At 46.1% G+C, this 13340-nt stretch overlaps 1 protein-coding gene across 1 annotated transcript in view; it reads left to right on the top strand.

The window, feature by feature from the left end:
• UTP20 (UTP20 small subunit processome component) overlaps positions 1–13340 on the top strand; it is a 183391-nt gene that overhangs the window by 45642 nt on the left and 124409 nt on the right. Inside the window, exons 9-16 of the mRNA XM_069764293.1 lie at positions 2297–2443; positions 2535–2669; positions 5227–5304; positions 7391–7569; positions 8544–8681; positions 8779–8867; positions 9241–9346; positions 10076–10226. Coding sequence (XP_069620394.1) covers positions 2297–2443; positions 2535–2669; positions 5227–5304; positions 7391–7569; positions 8544–8681; positions 8779–8867; positions 9241–9346; positions 10076–10226 — 1023 coding nt within the window. The remainder of the gene's footprint in view (positions 1–2296; positions 2444–2534; positions 2670–5226; positions 5305–7390; positions 7570–8543; positions 8682–8778; positions 8868–9240; positions 9347–10075; positions 10227–13340) is intronic.

Genomic DNA, 13340 nt, shown 5'->3' with positions numbered 1-13340 from the left:
GGAGGGAATCAGTCTCTTGGAAATGGCGGAGGTATCCAAGATCCTCTTCTGGGCAGAGGCGATGGTTCCGGCACTATCCGCAGTACATATTCCCGGCGTTGGCAACTAGGCCGCTGTGTTTTTCTCTGTCACGAGGGCCTTTCGGCAGGTGAGTGGTCCCTGCATCGGGAGGTCTTCCTTCAAATTTGCCTTTGATGGGGATCTCCGGACGCGGATCTCTTGGCGTCACGACTGCTTAGGAAGGTTCCACCGTTTGTTTCCAGGTCCGCGATCCTCTTGTAGCGGAGACCGATGCTTTGGCCATTCCTGGGTCGCATTTTGTATTTCCCTATCTGTTTCCTCCCCTTCCCTTCTTCCCAGGCTGTTGAAGATCATTGCGGAGGGGGTGCCGGTCTTTCTGATCGCACCAGATTGGCCCAGAAGGTTCTGGTTCGCTGAGATCGTCAATCTCCTCGCGGACTTCCACTAGAGGCCCCAGACAGGCCAGATCTTCTGTCCCAAGGACCGATCTGCCACCAGAGTTCTTGGTTGCTCAATTTAACATCTTGGCTGTTGAATCCTTCCATTTGGCCTTTTCTCAAGGCGGGACTTGATGCTGGCCTTGCCCTTAGTCCTCTGAAGGGTCAGGTAGCAACAATTTCCATTCTCTTTCTGAAGTCCCATTTCAGAAGTCCTTGACTTCCTGTTCTCAGGTCAGATATTTAGATCTGAGAGACCTCGGTGGTTGATACCTCTTAATGGCTAACTGAAAAGATGGTAGCAAATTGCAAACCTTCGAGACTTCTCAGGCCTCTTCATCAGGCATAGACTAATTCAATTCCAAATATTTGTCTATCTACTGGCTATCACGGTACAAGGATATATATCCGTCCCGTTCTCAGGTCAGAACTTTTCTTCAAGGAGTGGTGCATGCAGCTCTCTTGTACCGGACTCTCGTGGATCCCAAGGACCTTAATCTTGTTCTGAAGGCTCAGTGGGGTTTCCCCCCTTGAACCTCCCCATGAGGCCTCACTGTCTGTTCTGTCCTGCAAGGTGTCGTTTCTGGTGGCCATCACCTTCATTAGGCGCGTCTCGGAGTTGGTGGCTCTCTCCTGTCGCCCCATTTCTTGGTTCTTCACCAAGATAAGGTAGTTTTACGGCCATAGTCGCCTTTTCTTCCCAGGGTGGTGTCCTCCTTGTTACTTCAATAAGATCGTCCTTCCCACCTTTTTGTTCTGCTCCGACCTATTCTCTGGAGCGTTCGCTGAACAGGCCAGACCTGGTCAGGGCGGTGAGGATCTATTTGTCTAGGACCACCTTCTTTAGGAAGACGGACCGTCTATTTGTCATTCCAGACGGTGCACCAAGAGGCCTGCCAGCCTCCAAGGTTATGATTGTTCTCTGGATCAGACCTGCTATTCTGGAGGCTTACTAGGTCAGGAACAGAGTGACTCCTCCTGGGATTAAGACTCACTCTGCCCCGGGCAGTGGGCGCCTCCTGGGCGGTATACCATGGGGCATCCGCCCTACAACTTTGCAAGGCAACCTGGTGTTCCATTCACTCATTTGCCAAATGTTATAAGCTCCATACCTACGCTTCGGCAATTGCCAGCCTAGGTGGAAGGATCTTGCAGGCGGCAGTGGTAAGTTCTCCGACCTGAATGGAGTTTTTTTCTGCTGTTCCCACCCCAGGGACTGCTTTGGGACGTCCCATGGTTCCTGTGTCCCCCAATGAGGCGATAGAGAAAACGGGATTTTTGGTTGCTTACCGTATAATCTGTTTCTCGGAGCCTTCATTGGGGGACACGGCACCCTCCCAAGTTGAACAGCTCTGTTTTATTGTTTTATATTGTCACAGTTTGACTTTCTATCTTTAACATGTTGCTTCTCCTACTGCTTTCTCACTAACTGAATATCCTACTTCCTGTCGGTGGGGTGTACACTGCAGAGGAGGAGCTAACTTTTTTTATTTGCATAGTGTCAGCCTCCTTGTGGCAGCAGCATACACCCATGGTTCCTGTGTCCCCCAATGAAGGCTCCGAGAAACAGATTTTACGGTAAGCAACCAAAAATCCTGTTTTTGGCATATATTTGGAGCCATGTGCATTTATATCATTTATCTGTTTGAAAAAGTACAGCAGGATATTCTGTTTAACAAAAAGGGTCCCACAAAAATGTAGACATTCTAGCATATGTTTGTTTTTTCAATTCGTAAACCCCTGGGGGTGTACTTGCAGTGTAAATTACTTATAGGACTGAACAAATGAACGTGAATATAGTCACTGTATTAAGTGTGTGTTTTTTTTTCTTCTTCAAGAACGCACTTATGGAACTGGCGGGGAAAATGACTCCAGCTCAGAGTGCAGAATGTTCAGATCAAATAGAACGGGTACTGGATGCACTAAGTATCTTGGTGAAATATAGTCAGGGTTCAAAGGTCACCTATCCGGAGCGCGTATGTGCGGTAAGCGTCCCCCTTACCTCTGCTCACCTGGCTAAGCCTTCAATCTAATGGAAAATTGTGTAATTTTTTTTTTTGTTTCTTCTCTCCTTAGACCGTGACAGACATGCTGCAAGTGCCACAGATGTCATCATCTTGCTGTCATAAACTTCTTTCCATTATTGCTACTTTACTTCTCAATGAAAACATATCCTTGTCAGCCTCTGATATACAAGGAGCTGTTCATAAGGTACATTACATGGTTCAAAGTGAACTTTTTATTTTTAATTCATTATTTTAGTTGTATTAAACGGTACAAAATGGTTGATTGAGAAATAATGCCTGAAAAATAGACCGCAAAGAGGGAGAAAGAAGAAAAAAATGATACAAGAATTAACAAATTTAGACCATAATGCCTACATGTCCCATGAGGCTTGATCTAAGATGCCAGGATTTGCCACTCTTAGCTGTAAAGTGGTCTAAGAATTTGGACAATAACTCGTGGTGTGGCCTATTATTTTACTTGTTGTGACCTTAGCCATTCCATATATCACAGTACAAACATTATTGAATCAATAGTCATAATATAAGATTAATTTCTATCCAATATACTGTATCTTCTTCAAAATTTGCAAAGTAGAAGATATTAGATAATTCTACACACAGTGTAAATGTTATTAGGCTGAGTATTTTGACCATATCCTAATATTGATGCAGATTTTCTAACTGCAAGCTGAATAAACTGGAATGCTTATTGCTGTGAAACATATCAGGTGAAAGTGTTGTTGCAAATAATAAACAGGTCACAAAAATATGTTGAGGGGGAAAAAGACACCCATTAACTGCCAAGTGCTGTCACATTCCATAACTGCAGCTTTTCCAGAGTGCCCAGAAACACAAGATGTTCAGTAACGTTCCTTTTAAATGCCTTGCTGATAAGTGGGGGGGGGTCCTGCTTCTGAGACCTCCTTTGATCTCTCAAACCACTATTCAAATATATAAAATAATTAATTTTATTGGTGATTTCCTGATTACCGTATATACTCGAGTATAAGCCGACCCGAGTATAAGCCGACCCCCCTAATTTTGCCACAAAAAACTGGGAAAACTTATTGACTCGAGTATAAGCCTAGGGTGGAAATGCAGCATTTACCGGTGAATTTCAAAAATAAAAATAGATAATTATTTCCCCATAGCTGTGCCATATAGTGCTCTACACCGTTCATTATTTCCCCATAGCTGTGCCCCATATAGTGCTCTGCACCGTTCATTGTGCCCCATAGCTGTGCCATATACGGTGCTCTGCACCGTTCATTGTGCCCCATTGCTGTGCCATATACATTGCTCTGCACCGTTCATTGTGCCCCATTGCTGTGCCATATACAGTGCTCTGCACCGTTCATTGTGCCCCATTGCTGTGCCATATACGGTGCTCTGCACCGTTCATTGTGCCCCATTGCTGTGCCATATACGGTGCTCTGCACCGTTCATTGTGCCCCATTGCTGTGCCATATACGGTGCTCTGCACCGTTCATTGTGCCCCATTGCTGTGCCATATACGGTGCTCTGCACCGTTCATTGTGCCCCATTGCTGTGCCATATACAGTGCTCTGCACCGTTCATTGTGCCCCATATCTGTGCCCATATACGGTGCTCTGCTCCGTTCATTGTGCCCCATTGCTGTGCCATATACGGTGCTCTGCACCGTTCATTGTGCCCCATATCTGTGCCCATATACGGTGCTCTGCACCGTTCATTGTGCCCCATTGCTGTGCCATATACGGTGCTCTGCTCCGTTCATTGTGCCCCATTGCTGTGCCATATACGGTGCTCTGCACCGTTCATTGTGCCCCATATTTGTGCCCATATACGGTGCTTTGCACCGTTCATTGTGCCCCATTGCTGTGCCATATACGGTGCTCTGCACCGTTCATTGTGCCCCATAGAAATCTCTGCCGCCGCTGCTGCAATAAAAAAAAAAACCACATACTCACCTCCCTTGATTGCAGCTCCCGGCGTCTCGTTCCGGCGCAGAGACGCCGGGAAGACTGTATGCGTCATCGCGCCATCTGCCTGAACAGTCAGAGCGCAGACGCCGGGAAGATGGAGGCGCCGGCCGGGAAGATGGAGCGGCGCCCGGCGGCTGGAACGAGGACAGGTGAATATGCTATACTTACCTAGTCCTGGCGATCCTCGCGCTGTCCCTCTGCCTGGTCTTCGGTGCCGCAGCTCTTCCTGTCAGCGGTCACCGGCACCGCTGATTAGAGGAATGAATAGGCGGCTCCGCCCCTATGGGAGGTGGAGCCGCTTATTCAGATCTCTAATGAGCGGTCCCACGTGACCGCTGAAGAGGGGAAGAAGCTGCAGCACAGAAGCCCGTGGGATGGCAGGGACAGCGCGAGGATCGCTGGGACTAGGTAAGTATACCTCAGCGCCCTCACCCGCCGACCCTGCCACCCACATTGACTCGAGTATAAGCCGAGAGGGGCACTTTCAGCCCAAAAATTTGGGCTGAAAATCTCGGCTTATACTTGAGTATATACGGTACTTATTTCAAGTGGTTTCTTTTTGGGTTTCATCACTATTTAGTAGTGCCCTGCTCAGGAGGCTCCTGCATGAGTGTGTGTACAGGGCGGTAAAGGGTCTCTTATTCTTTCTTGGCAAGCTGTAAACCTTTTAATTTTAGCTAGTCACTCTATATACCTGTTTTTTGGGGAATTAACATGTAACGGAATAATAAAAAATAACCATTTAGGCTGCAATAGGTGATAAACTGTGTAAATGTGTTTATTACATTTATCTTGAAGGTTCTTAACAGTGAAATTTCGAGGGGATTACTGTTGGACTTTTCTGGAAAAGTTTTCAAAATGAAGCAGTTTGAACAGGCAAGTATTACTGATGTTTGCTTGGATACTGTTGTTTTTTTTTTTCATATGGGTTTTGTCTTCATTTAACATTTTAATGTTGATTTATTCTTAAAGTAGGCCATCATTAAGTGATAGGTGTGAGTCCCTTCACTGCAGTAATTGACACGACATTATCTGTGCACATGCGACTGTGTCCAGTGCTACTGTTCCATTGCCCCTTTGTTGTGCGTATAGGTGGGGGTCCTACTAAACTCACAATGATTTACTTATACTAAGGATAGACCCTTAATGTGAAATCACAGAAAACCTCTGAAAGCTGTTGTCTCCTTTCAGAAAATACCATTCTCCAGTACAATTTGTAAAAAAAAAAAAAAGTGCTTTACTCACCTTTTCTGGGTCCTTCTGACTTTCCACCTCCGTACTCTGTATCTGATAATGGCTGCCGTGGTTGTGTTAAGGAAGCCGCATCTGAGACTCCGTGCTGGACCTGGGGCTGGAGAGTAAGGCGCAGTTTGTTTTTTCATAATGAAGTGCATCCAGGGTCCAAGATTTTTTGAAAGGGTCAATTCTGTTAATTTACTGATGAGACTTTCTTCCTTTAAGCATTGTCACACTTTAGGTGTTGGTGTTTAATACATAACAAGCTGCTGAATTGCTTTTTACTTTAGCGACATTCTTTGTTTATTGTGCTATGTTCTCCCCTGTATCGGAGGCTACGTTGCAGATTATGTATATTTTTCTCCAGTATATTGATGTGGTTGACTGAAACCAACAGATGCCATTAGAAGTCAGTGGGCTCTGTTGGGCACCAGTGATGCTGTCAAGGGACAAATCAGTCACAGATTACATTCCTTTTATTGCTTTTCGGGAGGAACAGAAAATAATAAATTTCTTATGCATTTAATTATTGGGCATAAAACAGTTAACTGAAACTGCTCCCAGGACCAAGTTTGTAATAATATGGGGGTAATGTACTATTTTGGCATAAGTCACAATTTATGATACACATTCTATATGTGCACAAACATTAACAATTTTTTTTTTTTTTTACTCTTTTTTTTTTTTTTCATTTGATAAGTGGACAGAGTGTAGCAGAAATGATTCGGGCCGCATGCCGTCCATCTATACACTGGTGTTAATTATAGTGCAGATCGATTTGATTTTCTGGCGCACGCACAGCTAACGATGTGCCTCCTTTACTAAGAGACATGCACCTCATGAAGAGTTAGAATCCTGTAACTCCAGCGGGATTTTTGTTCTGATCGGTTTAATAAAATGTTAGTCTCAATAAATTCCCCCCAGTGGTTTTTTCTCTCATTTGTCTGTTTTCCATTTAGTGTTTCAGTTGAAAAAAAAAATTGTGAGTTAAACCAGCGACAGTTTCTCTTTTGCGAGGGAGCTGAATGACCCCGAACATATCAGCTAGTTAGTTAAATTAGATAATGTGCTCTAAATTATTGGCTAATTTCACTTTTCACATCGTTGGGGTATATGCTGACGATCAGTAAACGCTGCGTACTTAGGGAGCATCCAGATGTTACAGCATAGTGGACAGGATTTCAAGCAGTCCCATGTCCACTATGCACCCACAGACACCCGCGTCTCCAGACCGCAGCATGTTTATTTCTCTTGCGGTGATGCGACTCTCCACATGAAAATTTCACCAACAGAATGTATTGGACGTGGTGAAGCCGCACAGTTTAGTGATCATATGCGGAATCACCTGCGTTCAATAGACGGCAGCACTTTGGACACCGCGAACATACAATGCGTTCTAGGCGCTGCCAGTTCCTGATCGTCTGCACATACCCTTAAAGAAATTATCTAAGTCCCTGCTACTGAACATGTGCCATCTACCAACATTACTGATACCGGCAAAGTCTGTATGTGTGGCACAATTCCACTGAGACCAGTGATTGGCTGCAGTGGTCACATTCCTAGACTGGATGTGTTCAGCTGCAGGGACGTAAACAAAGACTTTGGCTGGAGCCAAAATCTGTATTGGATACGGCAAGTTGAGTGAATCCCTAATACCGTGGGTTTTGAGTGGAGGCGTATTGCAGTCAGTATCTGTGTAATAGTTTCCTCCGCTTTTGTGTTTCAGCATTTCCTGCCCGGCTTCTTGCAGTATATTCTGCAGTTCTTTACTGAGGATGATGGCACAGCCAGAAGCGAAGCACTGGTGATCTTGACAAAGCTGATATTGGAAAAGGCTGAGCCCCCTGCCGTTGGTTCACTGGCATTTGAGAAATATCCTCTCGTGTTTGTGGAAAACCCTGAGCTGTAAGTTTGTACATTTGAAGTAATTGACCAGCAGTTGCTTTTTTTTAATGGGAAATGGCATAATAATCTTTTTTTTTACATAGAAAAGACACAATTTCCATTGAATTTTGTGTATTCTAAGGCTGGTTTCACATTTGCAGTTGTCCGCAGCGTTTCTGATGCATACATCCACATGTGTCTTGATTTCCTATCTTTAACATTGCAGACGCCGCCTGCGTTTGCATGCGTTACCCCATGTTTGCTTACGCATGCGTATTTTCGCAGTGTACGGCTGACGCACCATGTTAGAATTTTTTTGGCATCAAATTTCTGCTGCCATACGCATGCGGACGCTTGCGGAAGGATTGCGTCAAAACAACGCCTTACAGTTTATGGGAACGCATAGGAAAGCAAGGACATGCGTTTGCTTGCATTTGCAAAAGTGTCTATATGCAGAAATCCCATGAGCCACGCTCATTGGGTGTGGCTTGTCAAGGAAATTCTCCTTGAAATTTTTTTTATAACAAATGCATGCGCATAAACAAAGCAAATACGTGCAAACGTTGCGTTTTTTTAATTTGTCATGCGTAAGTTGATGCGGATGGAAAAACCCAGTGTTATCATGCGTTTTGCCATGCGTTTGCGGTTGTGTACGAAACGCTGCGTACTGAACCGCAAATGTGAACCTAGCCTAAGAAGTATTTATACATTTAAAACAAAGATTATTTTCTAGACCCTGTCCTCACCGTAAAGATGTGATCAATGTAAGGCAGAGAGAGGACCTCTGCGCTCTCACCATTCTGGTCAATGGAAGGTACTTTAAAAAACTCAATAGTATATGCTGCTATTGATGGACGTGCTACATCAGAAAACGAGGGACAGGTATCCACTATTCTCACAATGGGTGCTTTCCCGAAATGTGTATGTATATGCGTTAGATGGGAATACCCCTTTAATTGTAAAGTTTGAATTATCCTTAATTCTTTTCCAATTAGTGTGAAGCTGAAAAGTTGTGAGAGTCAGCAATCCCCAGTGCTAGACTACGTGTTATCTTTGGTGACCTTTTCTTCGCATGAGGATGTCCGTGAATTGTCCTATTGTTGGGCTGCTTTAGTTCTGTTACCTCATTTAAGGTAAATATAATGTGACAACACGTGGAAAATTCAGTAACTGAAAAGTATAAATATCTTGTTATAATTTTCATCGTTTTTTTTTTCTTTCTTTCTGCAGGCCTCTGGAAAAGGAAAGAATTTTTCCAGTTTTATCCCAGTTTCTAGAAAATATGTTCTCTTCGATGAACCAAACTCCGTTTTCTCAAGGTGAGTAGCAAAATCTAAAAATCAACTGTAGCTTTAGTGGTTATTAGAGTTGAGCAAAAAATGAGTAATACCTTGGACCGGCATCCACGTGGCTATGCCAGAGACTTATTCGGTTGCCTGCACTCAAGTACCAGCCGAGGGGATTTGCGCAGGCTGCCATGGACTACCGACATGGATGCCGGACCAGGATCCTGCAAATCTTTTTATTATTATTTATTTGTGTCCTGAAGCATATTCTTGTGGTTGCATTTCATAGTCTTAATTTCCAGCTTTATTATTTAGGGGTTGTGTAAGTATTGGAAGTCACGGCCACTGGTGTAGCGATGAAGGAATTTAACCTGTAGGCTGATGTACCAACATGTTTCTGTTGTAGGTGTCCTGTGTGTAGCCTGCCAAGCTGTGAGTACGCTCCTTAGTCTGGATGACTCTGCTGATATTCTACAGGTGTTGCCCGTGGAACGAGTGAAAAAATTGTTACTGTAAGTCTCAGACCTGTTCAAATTCACGATATTAAATGTTGCTATTTTTGTGATTTGGGATGGCTCTGTAAAATACTCTAATCCCATTGGCCCTACTCAAAGAAGAAAGTTGCCCTGTCCTAATTTTCAAGGTCTCGGTACATGATTGTAGAGTAGGACTTAGTGGGGCCTTTCCAAGAACAAGTCCATTGAGCTTCAGCATTACTGACACAGCTCATGCTTGATTACAGACAACTATGATGATATGCTTGTGTAGTCAAACTTTTTTCTCTACGTTTTTTTCTTAGCAAAGATAATGACCCACCCTGATTTTAACCCCCTTTCCGACATGTGCCGTAATAATACGCACATGTCAGAATCCTTCTGTTTGGTGCAGACTCTGACGCTGAGTCTGCACCTTTCCAGGCACATGACATCTGATATATAGAGCGAACGTGCCCGCAATAGCTGTGGGTGGAATCGCGATCCACCCATGGCTGTTAACTAGTTAAATGCCGCTGTCTTGACAGCGACATTTAACTTCCGCTTGCAGGACGTACATCACTGGCTTCACCCATTGGTGACCCAGTGACATGATCGTGGGTCAACTCTGGGTCGGCATGACAACCAGAGGACTGCAGCAGGCCTCTGTGGTTGTCCTTGCCAGACAGCTATGAGCGGGGTGGCTCTCTTATTGTTTGTTTAATATGAAGAATATTTGTCTGATTTGCATTGATTATTTCCTCATAGTGCTGCTCCCTCGGATCCATGTGCATTACTGCTGGCTGATCTTTACTTCACTAGACTAGTTTTCAGTGGCTATCAAGAGCAACTTTCTACTGACATACAGTCGGAGGTCTTTTCCCAGTTGCAGTATAATATATCAAGTAACTCATCAAAGGTATCTTAACACTAACTGAACTGCTTGACTCTTTCTCTTAGCTATTTTACCACTTAAAGATTAGCCTACTATGGCATTTGCAGTGCATAATTGAGACCTTGGAAACTTTGCAGTGTGATGTGCCAGTATTGCAGGGGGAAACCTTTCTGTTTCTTCAGAAAGACCTGTTTTAAAGAGAATACCCTTATGTTGAGGTTGTCTTTTCAGTCAAAACCAAAGCTTATTGTCATGAGTTGACATAGTACAGCATAGCTCTGATGTATTGATGTGATTTTCTTACAGAACCATGTATATATATATATATATATATATATTTTATTTACATGGTTCTGTAAGAAAATCACATCAATATATATATATATATAATATTAGCTATTGAACCCGTTCTACGCCCGGGTGGCGAGCATTTATATTGGTATATGGTCTCCATCCTGGTATGTGCTGCTCCATCCTGCGTCCCCATCCTGTCATGTGCTGCTCCATCCTGCATCCCCATCCTGTCATGTGCTGCACCCATCCTGCGCCCCCATCCTGTCATGTGCTGCACCCATCCTGCGCCCCATCCTGTCATGTGCTGCACCCATCCTGCGTCCCCATCCTGTCCTGTGCTGCACCCATCCTGCGCCCCCATCCTGTCATGTGCTGCACCCATCCTGCGCCCCCATCCTGTCATGTGCTGCACCCATCCTGCGTCCCCATCCTGTCATGTGCTGCACCCATCCTGCGTCCCCATCCTGTCATGTGCTGCACCCATCCTGCGTCCCCATCCTGTCATGTGCTGCACCCATCCTGCGTCCCCATCCTGTCATGTGCTGCACCCATCCTGCGTCCCCATCCTGTCATGTGCTGCACCCATCCTGCGCCCCCATCCTGTCATGTGCTGCACCCATCCTGCGCCCCATCCTGTCATGTGCTGCACCCATCCTGCGTCCCCATTCTGTCATGTGCTGCACCCATCCTGCGTCCCCATCCTGTCATGTGCTGCACCCATCCTGCGTCCCCATCCTGTCATGTGCTGCACCCATCCTGCGCCCCCATCCTGTCATGTGCTGCACCCATCCTGCGTCCCCATCCTGTCATGTGCTGCACCCATCCTGCGTCCCCATCCTGTCATGTGCTGCACCCATCCTGCGTCCCCATCCTGGTATGTGCTGCACCCATCCTGCGTCCCCATCCTGGTATGTGCTGCACCCATCCTGCGTCCCCATCCTGCGTCCCCATCCTGGTATGTGCTGCACCCATCCTGCGTCCCCATCCTGGTATGTGCTGCAACCATCCTGCGTCCCCATCCTGCGTCCCCATCCTGGTATGTGCTGCAACTATCCTGCGTCCCCATCCTGCGTCCCCATCCTGTCATGTGCTGCACCTATCCGGGGGCCTGAGCAGGCGGGGACACCGGCGCGCTGTGGGGGTCAGGTGCCGGTATCGCCGCCAGCTCAGGCCCCCCAGCACTTACTATACTCACCTGTCTGTCCCGTTCCACCGCTGAGCGCCGCCATCTTCCCGGTCTCCTGGCTGTGACTGTTCAGTCAGAGGGCAGCGCTGGCCCGCATTAAGCGCGTCATCGCGCCCTCTAAACTGAAGGTCACAGGCCGAAGACCGGGAAGATGGCGGCGCTCAGCGGTGGAACGCAGGACAGGTGAATATGGCCGATACTCACCCTCCTGGCGGTCCCTGCTTCTCTGTTGGAGATCGCGGTGTGCGTTCAGTGTGAACGCATACCGCGATCTCCCGGGAGCGTCACTCTGTGAGGCCCAGACTGCGCCGGCGCTTGCGCCTTCGCAGTCTATATAAAGGCTTCTGACAGAGTGACGCTCCCAGCGTTATATTATAGATATATATATATATATATATATATATATATATATATATATATATATATATATATATATATATATATATATATATATATATATATATATATATATATATATATATATATATATATACACTCACACACACCGTATATACTCGAGTATAAGCCGACCCGAGTATAAGCCGACCCCCCTAATTTTGCCACAAAAAACTGGGAAAACTTATTGACTCGAGTATAAGCCTAGGGTGGAAATGCAGCATTTACCGGTGAATTTCAAAAATAAAAATAGATCATTCTGGCCCCATAGCTGTGCCATATAGTGCTCTGCACCGTTCATTATTGCCCCATAGCTGTGCCATATAGTGCTCTGCACCGTTCATATTTCCCCATAGCTGTGCCATATAGTGCTCTGCACCATTCATATTGCCCCATAGCTGTGCCATATAGTGCCCTGCACCGTTCATATTTCCCCACAGCTCTGCCATATAGTGCTCTGCACCGTTCATATTTCCCCATAGCTCTGCCATATAGTGCTCTGCACCGTTCATATTGCCCCATAGCTCTGCCATATAGTGCTCTGCACCGTTCATTATTTCCCCATAGCTGTGCCATATAGTGCTCTGCACCATTCATATTGCCCCATAGCTGTGACCCATATAGTGCTCTGCACCGTTCATATTTCCCCATAGCTCTGCCATATAGTGCTCTGCACCATTCATATTGCCCCATAGCTGTGACCCATATAGTGCTCTGCACCGTTCATATTTCCCCATAGATGCTCCACATATATCTGTGCATTTGCTGCTGCAATAAAAAAAAAGAAAAAAAAAAAAGCCATACTCACCTTTCTTGCTTGCAGCTCCCAGCGTCCGATCCCGGCGTGTCTCCGCACTGCCTGATCAGGCAGAGGACGCCGCGCACACTATATGCGTCATCGCGCCCTCTGACCTGCACAGTCAGAGCGGAGAGGCGCCGGGAAGATGGAGCGGCGCCCGGCGGCTGGAACGTGGACAGGTAAATATGCGATACTTACCTGCTCCCGGCGTCCGGCTCCTTCCACCGTACAGCTGGTCTTCGGTGCCGCAGCTTCTTCCTCTATCAGCGGTCACCGTTACCGCTGATTAGAGAAATGAATTGGCGGCTCCACCCCTATGGGAGGTGGAGCCGCGTATTCATTTTTCTAATGAGCGGTCCCACGTGACCGCTGAACAGGGGAAGAACTGCAGCACCGAAGACTCTGGGACGGCAGGGGGAGCGCCAGGATCGCCGGAAGCAGGTAAGTATGCCTCAGCGCCCTC

This window comes from Ranitomeya imitator, chromosome 4, assembly GCF_032444005.1.
Source record: "Ranitomeya imitator isolate aRanImi1 chromosome 4, aRanImi1.pri, whole genome shotgun sequence".
Taxonomy (NCBI): domain Eukaryota; kingdom Metazoa; phylum Chordata; class Amphibia; order Anura; family Dendrobatidae; genus Ranitomeya; species Ranitomeya imitator.
This window is presented reverse-complemented; position numbering and strand designations above follow the sequence as displayed.